Genomic DNA, 14070 nt, shown 5'->3' with positions numbered 1-14070 from the left:
TTTACTACAATTTCAAAGCTTTTTCTTTTTTTAATTTGGACTTGTCATTATAAATAGATAATATTTTTTTATATAAATTATTGTACTGATGTTTTTTTTTTCTTCTTTATAAATCTTAAAATTTTCGAAATTCAATTGATTTTCTTTTATATAATTTCTAATTTAAATTTCGATGAGTCGGGAAGTTAACAATATGAAGATTAATTGTCTAAGGTACAATTTTCTTAGCTTTACATCATACGTATTATGAATTTGAAGTTATTTTAAATCTAATAATTAGTAAATCAAACTCTCTAAATAAAAATTTAACTTAACGGTTAAGGTGCCTAATTCATTTTTTCGAGACCAGAGGTTGTCCAGCTCTACGACTAAAGAACAAATTAATATGAAAAATAAGGATGAAAATAGTATTGGAATAAAAAGGAAAAAAGAAAAAGTCAGTGTTTTATGTCTGGTTGAGGTCAAACGTCCCCCGGTCTACCCGCGGGCATTGTCGGTTTACGTGGCCTCCAAGGAAGCATTCACCCACGTGCCAGGGCCCCACCTGTCCCCTGGTTCCCCACCGTTTACCAATTTTTTTTTTCTTTATTGATTTTAATTTCCAATTTCTAATTTCCACTCCCTTGCAATTTGAACTATTAATCTTAGGGTTTGAGCTATTATTTTAGTCTTTGTGTCATAAAAGGTTAAATTTTTCTAAAATATTCGTTTTGATCTGTGTATTATAAGTATAACATAAATTCTAAACATAATAAAAACTTTTTAATACAAAGCTAGAATTACATTTTAAAAATTATATTAAATGTAGTGTCGTATTGAAATTTTGATAGAAGAAAATAATATTAAAAATAATCTAAATATAAAGACTAAAATGAATCAAAGTTATATTATAGTACAAAAATCAACCAAATTAAAACTTTAACATTAAAAAAATCAATTTAGTTCCTCACCTTTTAATGTCTTCAATTTAGTCTGTCACATGGATGAATATTAAAATTGAGTAATGATAAACTTACATTATATAATATTTAGGAAATTAAGAAGAATTGAGAAGAAAAAATGTCATCAGTAAATTTCTACCAATTTTTTGAAAAAATCAGAAATTTTCCTCTCTTTCCTCCTCTACATTTCCATCCCTTCATCAACATTTCCATCCATTCATCAACGCGAATTAAATTTATCATTAGTCAATTTTAACATTTATCATTAATGAATTACTAAATTAAAAAATATTAAAGGACTAAATTAAAACTTTTTAAATAATAGAGACTAACTTGAAAAAAATATCCTATCATTATAGACTGAAACATATATTTAATCCATTACTTTCTATTAAATTTTCCTTCTATCGAATATAGTTTCCATCACTCAAATTTTAGTTAAATTATAAATTTAATCTCTAAAGTTATACGGTAATTTCCCTTCTATCAAATATAGTTCCATCACTAAAATTTTAGTTAAATTATAAATTTATTCTATAAATTTATACGGTTATATTTATTTATAGGAAAATTTTTTGATTTCTCAATCATTATTTTAACAAGCATTATTTTTCATTATTTTAACATATCAAGAAAATTTATTTAGATTCGTATTCTCGAGCTAGTCTTATTCAATTTTATGGTTATTTTTCAAAAAGTTATTTAAGGATACAATTACTATCATAGGTGGTTTATTTTTATTTTTTCTTTTTTCAAATTGATTTTATAAATAGTTTGGAAATAATATATTTTGTAAAACAATTCTTATATTTCATTTTAATTGATTTTATGAATAACTTATTTTTTTAAACAATTCTTTTTGTTTTCCCCAAATGAAATGATAAATTTTTAAATAATAATGCAAAGCTTACAACAATCTTAACAAGCCACTCTATTAAAAAGTAGTTAAAAAAATGAAATGTTTTTTTTTTTTTAAAGGGTATTAACTTCTGATTTTTCTAAAGGCCAGCTGTTTGAATGAATATCTTTTGGACATGTAGCTTTAATATTATTATAATTATTAAAACAAGGCTCGAACCATTTTTGTCTAGAAAATAGTAGGCAGCATAAAGGAATAGAATAAAGCAAAGATAAATAAAGTGCCAAGAATTAAAATAACCTTTTTACTTGTAAAAAGATAACATCTTCTATTTAGACCTTAATTATTATGTATATTAAGGGCTAATACCTTTTTTAACTTTGTAATAATGTTAGATTATTAATATAATTAAGATTAGTTAGCCTTTGCAAGGAAAAAAATAATGATAAGATTAATTAGATTGGGAAATGTGTGTACTCAAGAAAAGTGTGGTAGATTATATTTACACATAAATTTACAGCAGGTCGAAGTTGTAATATGAAATTATTTATTCTTAATTTATCTTTTCAAAAATTAAATTGATTCATCCATATTTTAAATGTCAATGTCAATAGAAATTTTTCGAAGTCTCCCTTTTATGGAGACGTTGGGAAAATATTGATATAATCTGTCAAAGTAGATAGATGTTTTTAAAAAAATTTATAAAAATAAAAAGTTTGTAACAAATATTTAAATGGATAAATAAGCCTTAAATAAGTTATAAATCATTAATATTAATATTAGGTTCATATTAATAATATTTTATTAATTTTTTAATATTTTATCGTTCTTTTTTGGATACTGTGAATTGAAATGTTGACAAACATCAAAATTTTATACTTTGGTTCACTATCTTTTTTAGTACCATAAATGTGGATTCAAACTCATGATCTTTTGGTGAAAGACATATGTCAATAACCGTTGAGACGTTGACAAAAAAAAAAAGACATATTTAAACCACATGTTAAGTTCGAAAAAAGATATCCTAAGATTTCTTTTGAATTATATTAAAAAATCTAAGAGCATGCATTATAATGTGCATTTATAAAAGTTTAGAGATAAAAACATAAAATTAAGAAGCCCAATGATGAAAATTAAGTAAAAAGAAAACTCTAGGAACAAAAAAATTACCCAAAAAAGAAAAGAAACAAGTTACTATATATTTATAAGATTAAATTGATGTAATTATTTGGAAGAATGTGAAATTTTCACATGAACCTAATTTAACGATTCTTGCTTCATATGATGATATATACTATTTTTGTAGTATAATATGTGGGATGAGGAATTCAAACTCACAGTCTAGGTAGAAATAAATGTCTTGACCAGATTACAAATCTGAATAATTCAAAATGAAATAACGAAATACTTTTTTTTCTTAATTTGAAAAGAAATCTAAGATTTTGGATATTATAGGTATGGAAAAAAGTTGAAGTGAAATGATTTACCATCATACTAATTAAGACCAAAAGCCCATAAAAAAGAAGACAAACTCCAATTATAAACAATAATATACACAAAACTTAATTATTAGAGAAAAGGATTGCAATAAGAACCACACCAATTTTATTACATGCTCCACCTATTCCAATCTTTTGACCATTTGGACTTTCTATTTCAAGAATTTGCATTTTTCAAATTCTTTCCTTATAAATAATATTTGTTTCTGTTCAAATTCGTAGTAAAAACTGTGAGATTTATTATTATTTTTTTCCTTCAAGTTCAACAACATTTGCATTCAAGAATTTAAATAAAAAAAATAAATGATACATAATTTTAAAAGAAAATCTTATTTTATTTATTAAGAACTAACAAAACTATAGATTTATTGTAAAAATTATTTTCAAAACTTAGTACTTACAATATATGGATGTGATATTCGAATTCATGACCTTTTAGTTGAAGATAAATGTTTTAATCAGTTGAGTTATGTTTCAAGTTTAACAAAAAAAAAAAAAACTACTTGTAAAAAATAATGTATTGGGTAGAAAAAAAATTATATCTAAATGTATTTTCATACCCATTTTTTCAATAAGATTATAATAGAAAAATATTTAAAACGACTTTCAAACAAACTATTAAGTAAAATAATTCCTACTACCACTTTTTTTAAATTAATTTTAAAGCAATTTCCTGCTACCATTCTAAAAAGTCTTCTGGAACATCTAACAATATTCAATTTAATTTAAAAATACTAGTTTCACGCTTTTTTTCCTTTGTATAATTATTCAAAATAGCTATTTTTTTAGTCAAGCTCCCGACCTTAGCATATTTCTCAAGAATAGCTTTTCTTATCGAATAATCGTTTGAGTTCGTTAAATTAGATACTATTTTAATATTCATAGAGTTTTATTTCAACGTCAACGACAATGAAAGAAGTAAAATGTATATTTATAAGTCTAATTAAGTTCCTGTGTTTGATCTTAACAAATATTGTATTTAATATGTCATTGAATTTTTAATACTATATTTAATAGGTAATTGTGTCTATTTATTAGATACAAAACTGAAATCTAAGGAATCTATGAGACATTCTAAAAGTTTTTTTTAGTGCAGATGTTTTGTGGGTGTGATAACGATGCCATTAGATGGGCCGCCCAAAATTAACATTTCAATAAAAAAATCCACGGGATCAGGGCGAAACGAAAAAGGTAGACTGAAGTGGAGGATCTTTTGTAACACAAGGGGGAAACCAAGTGCTGGTGTCAAAGAAGAAAACATGGGGATGGTTGGTGTCAAAGAAGAAAACATGGGGATGAAGGATCGAACTCACAGTCTCTTTGTTTGAGATATATGTCAATTACTGATAGAGCTATGCTCGACGAGATTCTAAAAGTTTATATACCTGTAATTGAAAGTTTATAAATTTTTTTATAAAGTTTAGTTGAGGAAGGTTTATCTTAATCCTTGTTCTAACTTTGATATTAGCAATAAAAGTGAGAAGTGTTTTTGTATAATTTAATGGGTTTTCTTAGAATAGAGGAATATGATTGTTGTCGGGAAAAAGTGGAAGCATGAATTACAGGGATGAGTGGTATGCGCACCACCAGACATCCGGACCCCATCACTTCCATTTCTCCTTTTTCCTGTCATTCTCTTCTTCAATACCCCCTTCAATCCCCTTCTTTCATTCCCCAATCTGTATTCTGCAATCCCCTCCTCCTTCTTCTTCTTCTAATTCCAAATCCCTCTTCCCTGTTTCCGCATGGCATGTACTTTGGGTCTTTTTGACGCTGGTGGGTCTGTTTCTGGGTCCGCCATTAGCGAACCCAATGCGTCCAGAATGGAGATTTTGGAGAAAGACTATGTGGGTAGGGCTCCGAATGAGCCCCCGCCCCGCCCTGCCTCCGCTGAGCTCGAGTTGGGCCTTGGTTTAGCCCTTGGCGGCGGCGGCGGAGGGAAGGTTAGCGCTGCTACTTGGGGTGAACGTGGCCGGATTTTGACTGCTCAGGACTTCCCTGTTCATGGTGGCTCTAATTCCTCTTCTTCTTCTTCCTCTTCTCGTTTTCATGGAAGAGACCCTGCTGGTTCTGTTGCTGTTTCTGGAACTAAACGTGCTGCGGACTCTGCTCCTAATGAAGGAGGATCCCCCACTGCTCTCAAGTTAGTTTTCATTACCCCCTTTGGTATCTTTTTATAGCTAAACATTTTTGTTCTCACTGAGATTAAAATGGGGGGAACTTTTTCTGATGAGCTTTGTGAATCTGTTTAAAAAAATGGAAGCAGTCAGGTTGTGGGATGGCCACCCATTAGGACATACAGGATGAACAGCTTGGTCAACCAAGCCAAGACAGCCAGGGCTGAGGAGGAGGATGTTGTCTGTGAGGAGAAGAAAGATCAATCAAAGGACAGTGTGAAGAACAAAACATGTTGTGATGTTGAAGGAAAAGGGAACCTAGGATTTGTCAAAGTTAATGTGGATGGGGTTGTAATAGGGAGGAAGGTGGATCTCAATGCCCACTCTTGTTATGAGACCTTGGCCCTGATGTTGGAGGACATGTTTTTCAGGTCTGCTGGAACTCCCATTCCCAATGGTTAGTTTCTGTCTCTGTTTGAAATTTCTACCTCAACAGTTCATTAACAAACTTGGGACCAAAGATTTTCATTTTTCCTTTGATTTATGTTGTCATGGTGATTTTCAGGGCAAGGTGGAGACAAAGAACAAGCAAGAAAACTGTCTAAGCTTTTGGATGGATCGTCTGAGTTTGTGCTCACATATGAAGATAGAGAGGGAGATTGGATGCTGGTTGGAGATGTCCCTTGGGGGTATGTTGCTTACTTGTCTAGATCTAATATCTATGCTTTCCTATTTTAAACGACCAAATATAGACGATTGAATTTTGCGGGCGAAAGAAGAGGGATGAAATCTGAGAGAGTTGGTTATATCTGATAACGGTCCCCTCAAAATGGTCACTCTTTCCCGTTTTCGGATTGGACGCTCGTTTGAGCTTGTTGGAGTGTAATTTCATATCAATATTTATGAGGTTTAATCTAAAAAACGATTGATAATGAGAGGAATAGCCCATATATGTTATAAATCTTGTTAGGTCTCTTGATCTTTTCAAAGTAGGATCTTAATAGATCTTGATCGACCAGATCAGTTTCCTTTTGGGTCTTGTTGGTAAAATCTTACTATGTTTTCAAAAGAAGTTCAAAAAGTTTGGATCATCTCCAATTCCAGAAGTGGAAAGGATGGATGGATCGTAACTAAACATCAGTACTTTCAACCTGAATTTTTGTTCTTTTATGTTGGTTCTTATAACAAGTTAATGTTTTTCATCGATTAGGATGTTCCTAAGCTCGGTTCGAAGACTTCGCATAATGAGAACATCCGAAGCCAATGGACTAGGTATTCGATATAAGATCTTCTTGCATCCAACATCCTATGTTCTCCTCCATTAATGTTTCCTAAACTTAGCTCACTACCAATTGCAGCTCCAAGATCTCAAGACAAGAAACTGAAACAAAGGAGCAAGCCCATCTGAAATCGAATCGCAACTGTCTGTCTCGAATACATCCTAGATCTACCCGAACGAGAAAAAATGCACAGTTTGACTACAGAACAGACATAGGGAAGAGAATGAAAAACAGATTGCTGTCGAAAGATTTACAGTTACTTCTACTCTCCTTTTTTTGTTGTTGGCTTTTTTTGGTCTTTTGGGATTCTGAAGTGTTTCAATGCTGGTTCTTGCTGGCCTTCTGTTTTATTTTTTTGGGTTTTATAGGCCATATGATTTTAGCCCTTAAAATCTCTTTATATTATAGAGTGGTTACCTTTACCATACAAAAAGTGTACACTTTTGGTGGATGCTTTCTCATACTGTACATAAGGGAAACACTTTGATTGATATCTGTGGAGTTGAGTTTGTTGCAATCTGAGAACCTTCTGCCTTTCAAGTTATTATTATTCCTCATTCATATAGCAGCTTCGTTCCTATCTCGAGGATTAGAGTACATGGCTACGAATCAATGTCGAGGCTAGAAAAATATCACATTTTCCTTTAAAGTGGCGGATGGAAAACCAACTTCAGGGACTAAAATAGAGCATTTTTAGAACCTCGAGTAAGTGTAAGATTTTGAAATTTATGGCAAACTTTTTGGTGACCAAAACAGCATTTATCCCAATTCTTAAATATGATTTTTGCATTATTTATAAACAACACGAGAAAAAATTGTTTCAAAAAAATAAAAACACAATAAAAATGATTTTGTTCATTTATTTCTGAGAGAAGTAGAAATTTTGATGAGTGAAGTTGACTTGGGAGAAATTCATGGATCGTATTATCTGACCGATTGGATTGTAATTTTGTTTAACTTAAATAATTCTAATTAAGTTATGGACCTTCCGACTTTATATTTTAAATCCTTTGATAATAATAATAATAATAATAATAATAATAACACAACAGTGGCAAACAGCCTTGATGGGAAATCCATGGTGATGAGAATTTTGATGTTTGGTTTATGGAACAACTGTATTTCCACCATCTGTCAACGTTCTTAGTCATTAGCCTATTTTTCAACTTTTCAATCATCATTTTTCCATTATTTTATTGTATATATTTTTTTTGGTGGGTGTGAAATCAATTTTAGAAAAAAAAAAAATTCCCTCCATGGAATTTATATCATAGTCATTGTTGGATTTTAATCATTTAAATTTGAAAATTTTGAAAAATTCAACAAATTAGTTTTTAAAATATTTTACGTATGATCATGGTTAAGAATATTAGTTAAATTATATTTCTAGTCTCTCTATTTATTTTTTCAAAAAAGACGACTTTTGTCTGAAATTTAATGGAAATTATAAAAAGAACCGTTAAATTAAATAGCCATCATTCATCAAATGACATAAAAGCCTTTAAATGTGTCACGAAAATGATGTCATTGGAAGTTGGAACCCTAAAAGTTGGAAACTTTTAAGAATTGCAATGTCAATTTTAGGGTTTCAGTAAATTCCAAGCAAGTCCATGAAGGGGGAGACATTAATAAAAATAGAATCATTTTATAAAGAACAAATTCTACTTTATAATAAAGTAAAGAATAGTTTTAAATGTCATTTTTGTTGTTAAAACAATTTTAGTCTCTCTATATTCTGCCTTTTTTATTGTTTTTGTTTTTTTTTTCATTTATATACTTTCAAACCTTTATTTAGACGTCGTCTATTTTGATCCCTCTATTTTTATATCTTTTTTTTTATCACAATTTCATAATAATGCTATACTAAAAAAATTCTTGCAATGTAATTATAACTTTACATTAAAATGTTTCATTGAGTATAATTTGTGTTAAAATTTTACAAATAGAGACTAAAATGGTAACTTTTCAAAATTACCGGAACTAAATTGAACAAAAGTTAAAAGTATAAAGATAAAAAGATAATTTAAAAATATATGAACCAAAATTGAAATTACATGTTTCTTAATTTATGTGATGTTTGAAATTACATGTTTCTTAATTTATGTGATGTTTGCTTTCGAGTCGATGTTGACATGGACCAAACATTCTAGAAAGACATAATAAAGACATTGAATTTATTAAAAAAAAAAGGAAAAAAAAAGAAGAAAAAAAAGGAAGACATTGAAGATTCTACACCTCTCATCAACAGTTCAAGTACTCTTCTAGTGAAGAAGATAAGGTGTTACATAGGCATAAATTTTTATTTTTTATTTTTAAAAATGGAACACTATTAGACAAAAATAATAATATAGTCACTCAAAAAGAGAGAGAGACCATGTAAATGTTATCACATCACTCTTATGTTAAAATCACTAGTGGAAGTGTGACTGAAGAGCTCATTTCAACATATTTTACAAACCAAGGGATTGAGAATCAACATTCAAACTATAGAATCACAATTGATTTTGTTCTATAAATATATTCTCTTATCTACTTTATTTAGACTAAGGAGATGGGTGAAATAAATAGCGGGAGTGTGTCAATGACACAACTATGGTTATGGTTAAGGCATATATCCCCAACCAGAAAGTTGAAGCGAATTCCCACCCTACATGTTGAATTAAAACAAAAAATAGCAAAAGGTGTCACCGAAAAAATGAAAGCTAGCAATTTCAACAAAAATTCAGAATCATTTAAGCAGATATGTAGCTATCCCTATCCCAGTTCCTCACTAAAGAACTCGAAGAAGGAACTAGACCAAAATCCGCTTCAATATTTTACAGTCACTGTCTTCTCGACCTGCCCTTGTTTCGACATCCATGATCATCGATCCTTGTTAATAAGAAATTTTAGTTTGGTTATGATTGATGCAGAATGAAACCATAGAAGACATCATACTACTTGATAGGACAAACTATTAAGCATCATCGATTTTTCAAATGAATGCAAATTATACGTACCTACTGAAAGAAACCATCAGCTTTTGGCATTCAGTTTCTCCAAGAGAATCTTGTTTAGAATCCCTGGATTTGCTTTACCTTTGGATGCTTTCATTACCTGCAAAAAGAGATACCATTTCACTAAATGCAGAGGAGGGAGAACCGTGCTAGAGCGGGTTTGCGACAATGATAAATCGAGTTCCATGATTCCATCTAGACTTTACCTGGCCAGCAAAGAAGCCTTGTAACTTAGTTTTGCCCCCGCGATACTGCTCTAGCTGCTTTGGATTCTCTGCCAGCACTTTTTCCACCATTCTTTCTATTTCGGAAGGGTCTGCAATCTGCCATTGTGAAACAACCAGAAACGATAGTCCTTTCGATTAGTTACTCGTGTCCTATTGTCGTTGTTCAGTAGACTATTCACCAGCTATCCATTTGCTTCATTCCTTTTAACAGTTAGTCTAAGCTATTCTAGAAAATAATAGACGATCAATTTCTGATAATAAACAACAACTTGCCTGAACCAAATCCTTTTCTTTGATCAGCCCCTTTACAGTTCCGCCATTAGCTAGCAACTCGAAAAGAATCTGTACAGCATATGAAAATAAAATGCCGATATAAGATACAAAATGATGGAGGTCTATCAACTAATTAGAACAAAAAGATGTTAGCATTTAGACTGCATCTGCAACCAACCATCAAATTTAAGGTGCATTTGAAGAACACTTTCGAGAAGTCAATATACAAGAAGCGAAATGTACCTCTTTCCCGATCTTTCCACTAATCGTACCACCTTTTATTGAAGCTATCAGTTCAGCAAGCTCTTGGGGAGTGAGTTTAATGTCATTTATAGTTAACTTCTCATTTTTCATGTATGCAGCAATGTCACCCATTATCCAATTGGCAGCCAGCTTCACTTCGGCCCCCTTTGCTATAGTTGCATCGAAAAACTCGGCCACCTAAGATATTATGCAGCAAAAGTTCAAAACAGAGCAAGTATATTCCAACATACACTGAACAATTATTGAAGAGACAAATCATGGTAAATGCTTTTAAGACTTGTGCTTTAAGTTTTGCCTTGTTTTTCCTTCTAGTTCAACTTGAAAGTATTTTGTGCATCTACTATTTGGGGTACTTCTCTATTACTTTCGAAGCCAGAAATCTTTCCTTATGAAAGCTATTGCTCTGCCATAGTTTCATTGCAATACCAATTTATTTTGTGTGTGTGAATATAAATTCTGAGGTAACTAACACTGATGTCATTTGCGAGGAAAAGCACATCCTGCATGCTCAGGCCCATATTCTCATATCTTCGACGCTTCATCTCTGGAAGTTCGGGCAAAGAATGACGAATATTATCAACGTATTCTTTTGTGAGGATGACTTCTGGAAGATCAGGCTCTGGAAAATATCGATAATCAGAAAGTCCTTCCTTTTTCCTCATTGTAATTGTTTTCTAAGCAATAATACACAGGTGTGCACATGAGTGGACAAGAATTACGAGAATGATCATAAATTATATCTGATGCTAAATGGAGAATGTATGAAAAAACGTAAGAGTAACCTGAGCGCCTTCTTCCCAGAGTCTGGTTTCCTGTACAATTTGATCACTTTGGCCTTGACTATGGAGAAGTACTTGTCTTGAAATTTCAAAATCAATTGCTCTGCTCACTGATGAAAATGAGTTCAAGTTCTTTATCTCAACCTGCAAATCAATGAACGTGACTTAATATAATAATGACTCCATAATGCAATCAGTTGGTTCGTATCGAAAAAAAGAACATAAACTTGATCGGAAACTCGATGATCCTTTATTTTTCGTACTCATCACTAAATTCTTCTTACCCTCACATTTTGCCTACCCCTTTACAAATAGTTCCTCCTTCCCCAGCCGCTCACCTCATAACTGAACTTCAACAACTAACTATTATTTAAGACGCCCTGATCAATAGATAAACGAAAAGAAGCATACATAGTTTCACAAACACAAGTTCAATTTGTATGTGCTAGAATAATTGAATCATTTAAAGGAGTAGGTGATATTTGTCAAGCAGCTAAATTTAGTTGATACTCAACCACCTATCCAACTAAAACTTATGAAGGGTAAAAAGATGCCGATTGACTAAGAGAATATGCTTTGAAAACTAGTAAGGTTCCAACTATATTTTTGTAGAGTCCCATTGATGATGACTATATACCAAATAATGAAACACTTCCTAGCGTCTGATTCCCATTACTGATTACTGCACAGAAACGGTATTTCTAAGAGAACTAAACTACCTTTGTTCCAAACTGAGACTGCCCTATAGGTCGAATGGAGACATTAACATCGCACCGAAGCGAACCTTCTTGCATGTTTCCATTACTTACACCCAAATACCGAACCAACCTTTGTATCTCTGCAGCATACTCTGCAGCTTCAATCCCAGTTCTCATGTCAGGTTCAGAAACAATCTCAAGTAAGGGCACTCCTGCTCTGTTCAAGTCAACCTGCAAATAACTTAAACAATCAATATAGCAGCCATCATGAAATTGATATATTGAGACTGCCCATAAAATTGATCAAAATACAGTTCTGTTAAGACCATATACTAAAATATTTGTTTAGAAAGAGGATCGAATAAAAATGAGACCAGGGATGCAAAATTATTTCCTGAGAGTAGCTTCCACTTTCAGAGTGAAGCAGCTTCCCAGCATCCTCTTCCATGTGAACTCTGGTGATACCAAACCGCCTATGCCCACCACCAAACTCGATAGGAATATCAAGATCAATATAACCGCCACTCGCAATCGGGACATCAAACTGAGATATTTGATAGCCCTTGGGGAGGTCCGGGTAAAAGTACTGTTTCCTATCAAATTTTGAGTTGAAAGACAAACTGCAGTTTAGTGCAAGACCCAACTTCACAGCAAAATCGACCACTTTCGAGTTCAAAACAGGCAAGGCACCCGGAAGACCCATACAAATGGGGCAGATATTGGTGTTGGGTGAAGAACCATAATTGTAAGGGCAGCTACAGAAGGCCTTTGTGAGAGTGGAGAGCTGGACATGGGTTTCAATACCAATAATAGCTTCATAGTCCTTAGAGATTTTGTCAATAACCTTTTTATCGAAATGTGGCGAAATCGCTGTAGGCCTTTGCTTTTCTTGAGTTGCTGTTTGGGATTGAGAGGCTTTCACAGAGAAATACAAAACTCTATTCCTTCTAGAAAACAAAGCAGCAGGATAAATCAATAAAGGTTGAGTTCGAAAGCATCTTAATCCTGCAAATGCCATTTTAGTACCCTCAAATCTTATTCCAGCATCAAACAGGAAGAAGAAAACGCAGCTGCAAATTACAAAACACCCAAAATTGCATTAGAAACGAGAAAAAAGCAATGCAAATTGAAACCAACTTAAAATTCACAGATAGAACAGCTAAAACACGAAGAAAACTTTCAAAATTTAAATTCAATTTGGAATGAAATTAAGTAGCACCCATCTGATGCGTGGTGGAAAACAATGCATCCCAAAGCATAAAACGATTACAAAAACCATTCACGAGTACAAATTGGCATAATCAAAATGAGAACAGAAAAAAAAAAGGGAAGATTAAAGAAATTCAGAAGATTGTTTATTTGTAATTTTTAAACTAACCCAATCGCCGGCCAGCATCCGCAGGGAATCCGGTCAATGAAACATCGAACGCTCACTGAACTTCAAAGGGAGCCACCCAGTTATCCCTTCAATTGCTAGCGTTTCAGATAAAGGAGGGGAAAAAAAATCTTCAGAGCCTCGAAGGAGAATTTTCATTTTCCGAAACTATTTCCATCTTTGCCAAAAAAAAAAAAAGAAAAAAAACCATTTCCTATTAAACAAAATCATAAATTTTATATTTCTATGTATTATTTTTAGTAATACAAGTGGGAGCCGTGAATTCCACCTCATGATCCGTTGATTAAATGTCAATTACAATTAAGTTCATATATATTTAAATTTGAAAAAATTGTAAAATTAGTATCTCTCAAATTAAATTTAAAATAATATTATTATCCAAATTAAATTTCGTAAATGATATTTTTAGAAAATAAATAAAGCAATTACATAAATCAACGCGAGTTTAATTTTGTTTAATACAATATGTGGGGTTGATGATTCGAACTTTCAACCTCATAGTTGAAATATGTGTCTTAATCCGCTGAAATTTCAACCTCATGGTTGAACGTTACCATATGGGCCCTATAAAATTACAAACCTGACCAGTTAGGAAATGTGCAGTTTAGGGCATATATTTACACTATTGAACAATATTGAAAGCTAATCTCTTTTTTCTATTCATTAGTCGAATTACATGCAACGAGTATGATTTCATACGTGTCAGACATATTCTTTATTGCTAAAACATTTGTATTAAAG

At 31.9% G+C, this 14070-nt stretch overlaps 2 protein-coding genes across 3 annotated transcripts; one reads left to right on the top strand and one right to left on the bottom strand.

Annotated features, from left to right (window-relative positions):
• Positions 1-4842: 4842 nt before the first annotated feature.
• Positions 4843-7213, top strand: LOC111009746 (auxin-responsive protein IAA13). Of its 2 annotated transcripts, none has more exons than XM_088126211.1 (5): positions 4843-5442; positions 5563-5873; positions 5982-6105; positions 6627-6688; positions 6775-7213. In XM_088126211.1, the coding sequence occupies exons 1-5, from the start codon at positions 5045-5047 to the stop codon at positions 6822-6824; spliced, it is 945 nt and encodes a 314-aa protein (XP_087982337.1). In that variant the 5' UTR covers positions 4843-5044; the 3' UTR covers positions 6825-7213. The 2 variants fall into 2 exon arrangements, with proteins under 2 accessions (XP_087982337.1, XP_022138631.2); XM_022282939.2 differs by having other exon boundaries at positions 4848-5442; positions 5566-5873.
• A 1985-nt stretch (positions 7214-9198) lies between these two features.
• GATB (GLU-ADT subunit B) lies at positions 9199-13499 on the bottom strand. The gene is made up of 10 exons (XM_088126792.1): positions 13312-13499; positions 12331-13003; positions 11955-12167; positions 11239-11379; positions 10927-11130; positions 10436-10633; positions 10193-10261; positions 9899-10015; positions 9696-9792; positions 9199-9567 (listed from the first exon to the last, which is right to left on the bottom strand). Exons 2-9 carry the CDS (start codon positions 12949-12951, stop codon positions 9712-9714), a joined length of 1644 nt encoding a protein of 547 aa, XP_087982918.1. The 5' UTR covers positions 12952-13003; positions 13312-13499; the 3' UTR covers positions 9199-9567; positions 9696-9711.
• Positions 13500-14070: the final 571 nt, after the last annotated feature.

The sequence above is a fragment of the Momordica charantia genome (genome assembly GCF_013281855.1).
Source record: "Momordica charantia cultivar OHB3-1 chromosome 7 unlocalized genomic scaffold, Mcharantia_2.0 BLBB01000007.1, whole genome shotgun sequence".
NCBI lineage: Eukaryota > Viridiplantae > Streptophyta > Magnoliopsida > Cucurbitales > Cucurbitaceae > Momordica > Momordica charantia.
The sequence above is the reverse complement of the archived record's forward strand: the minus strand, read 5'-3'. Positions and strand labels throughout refer to the sequence as shown.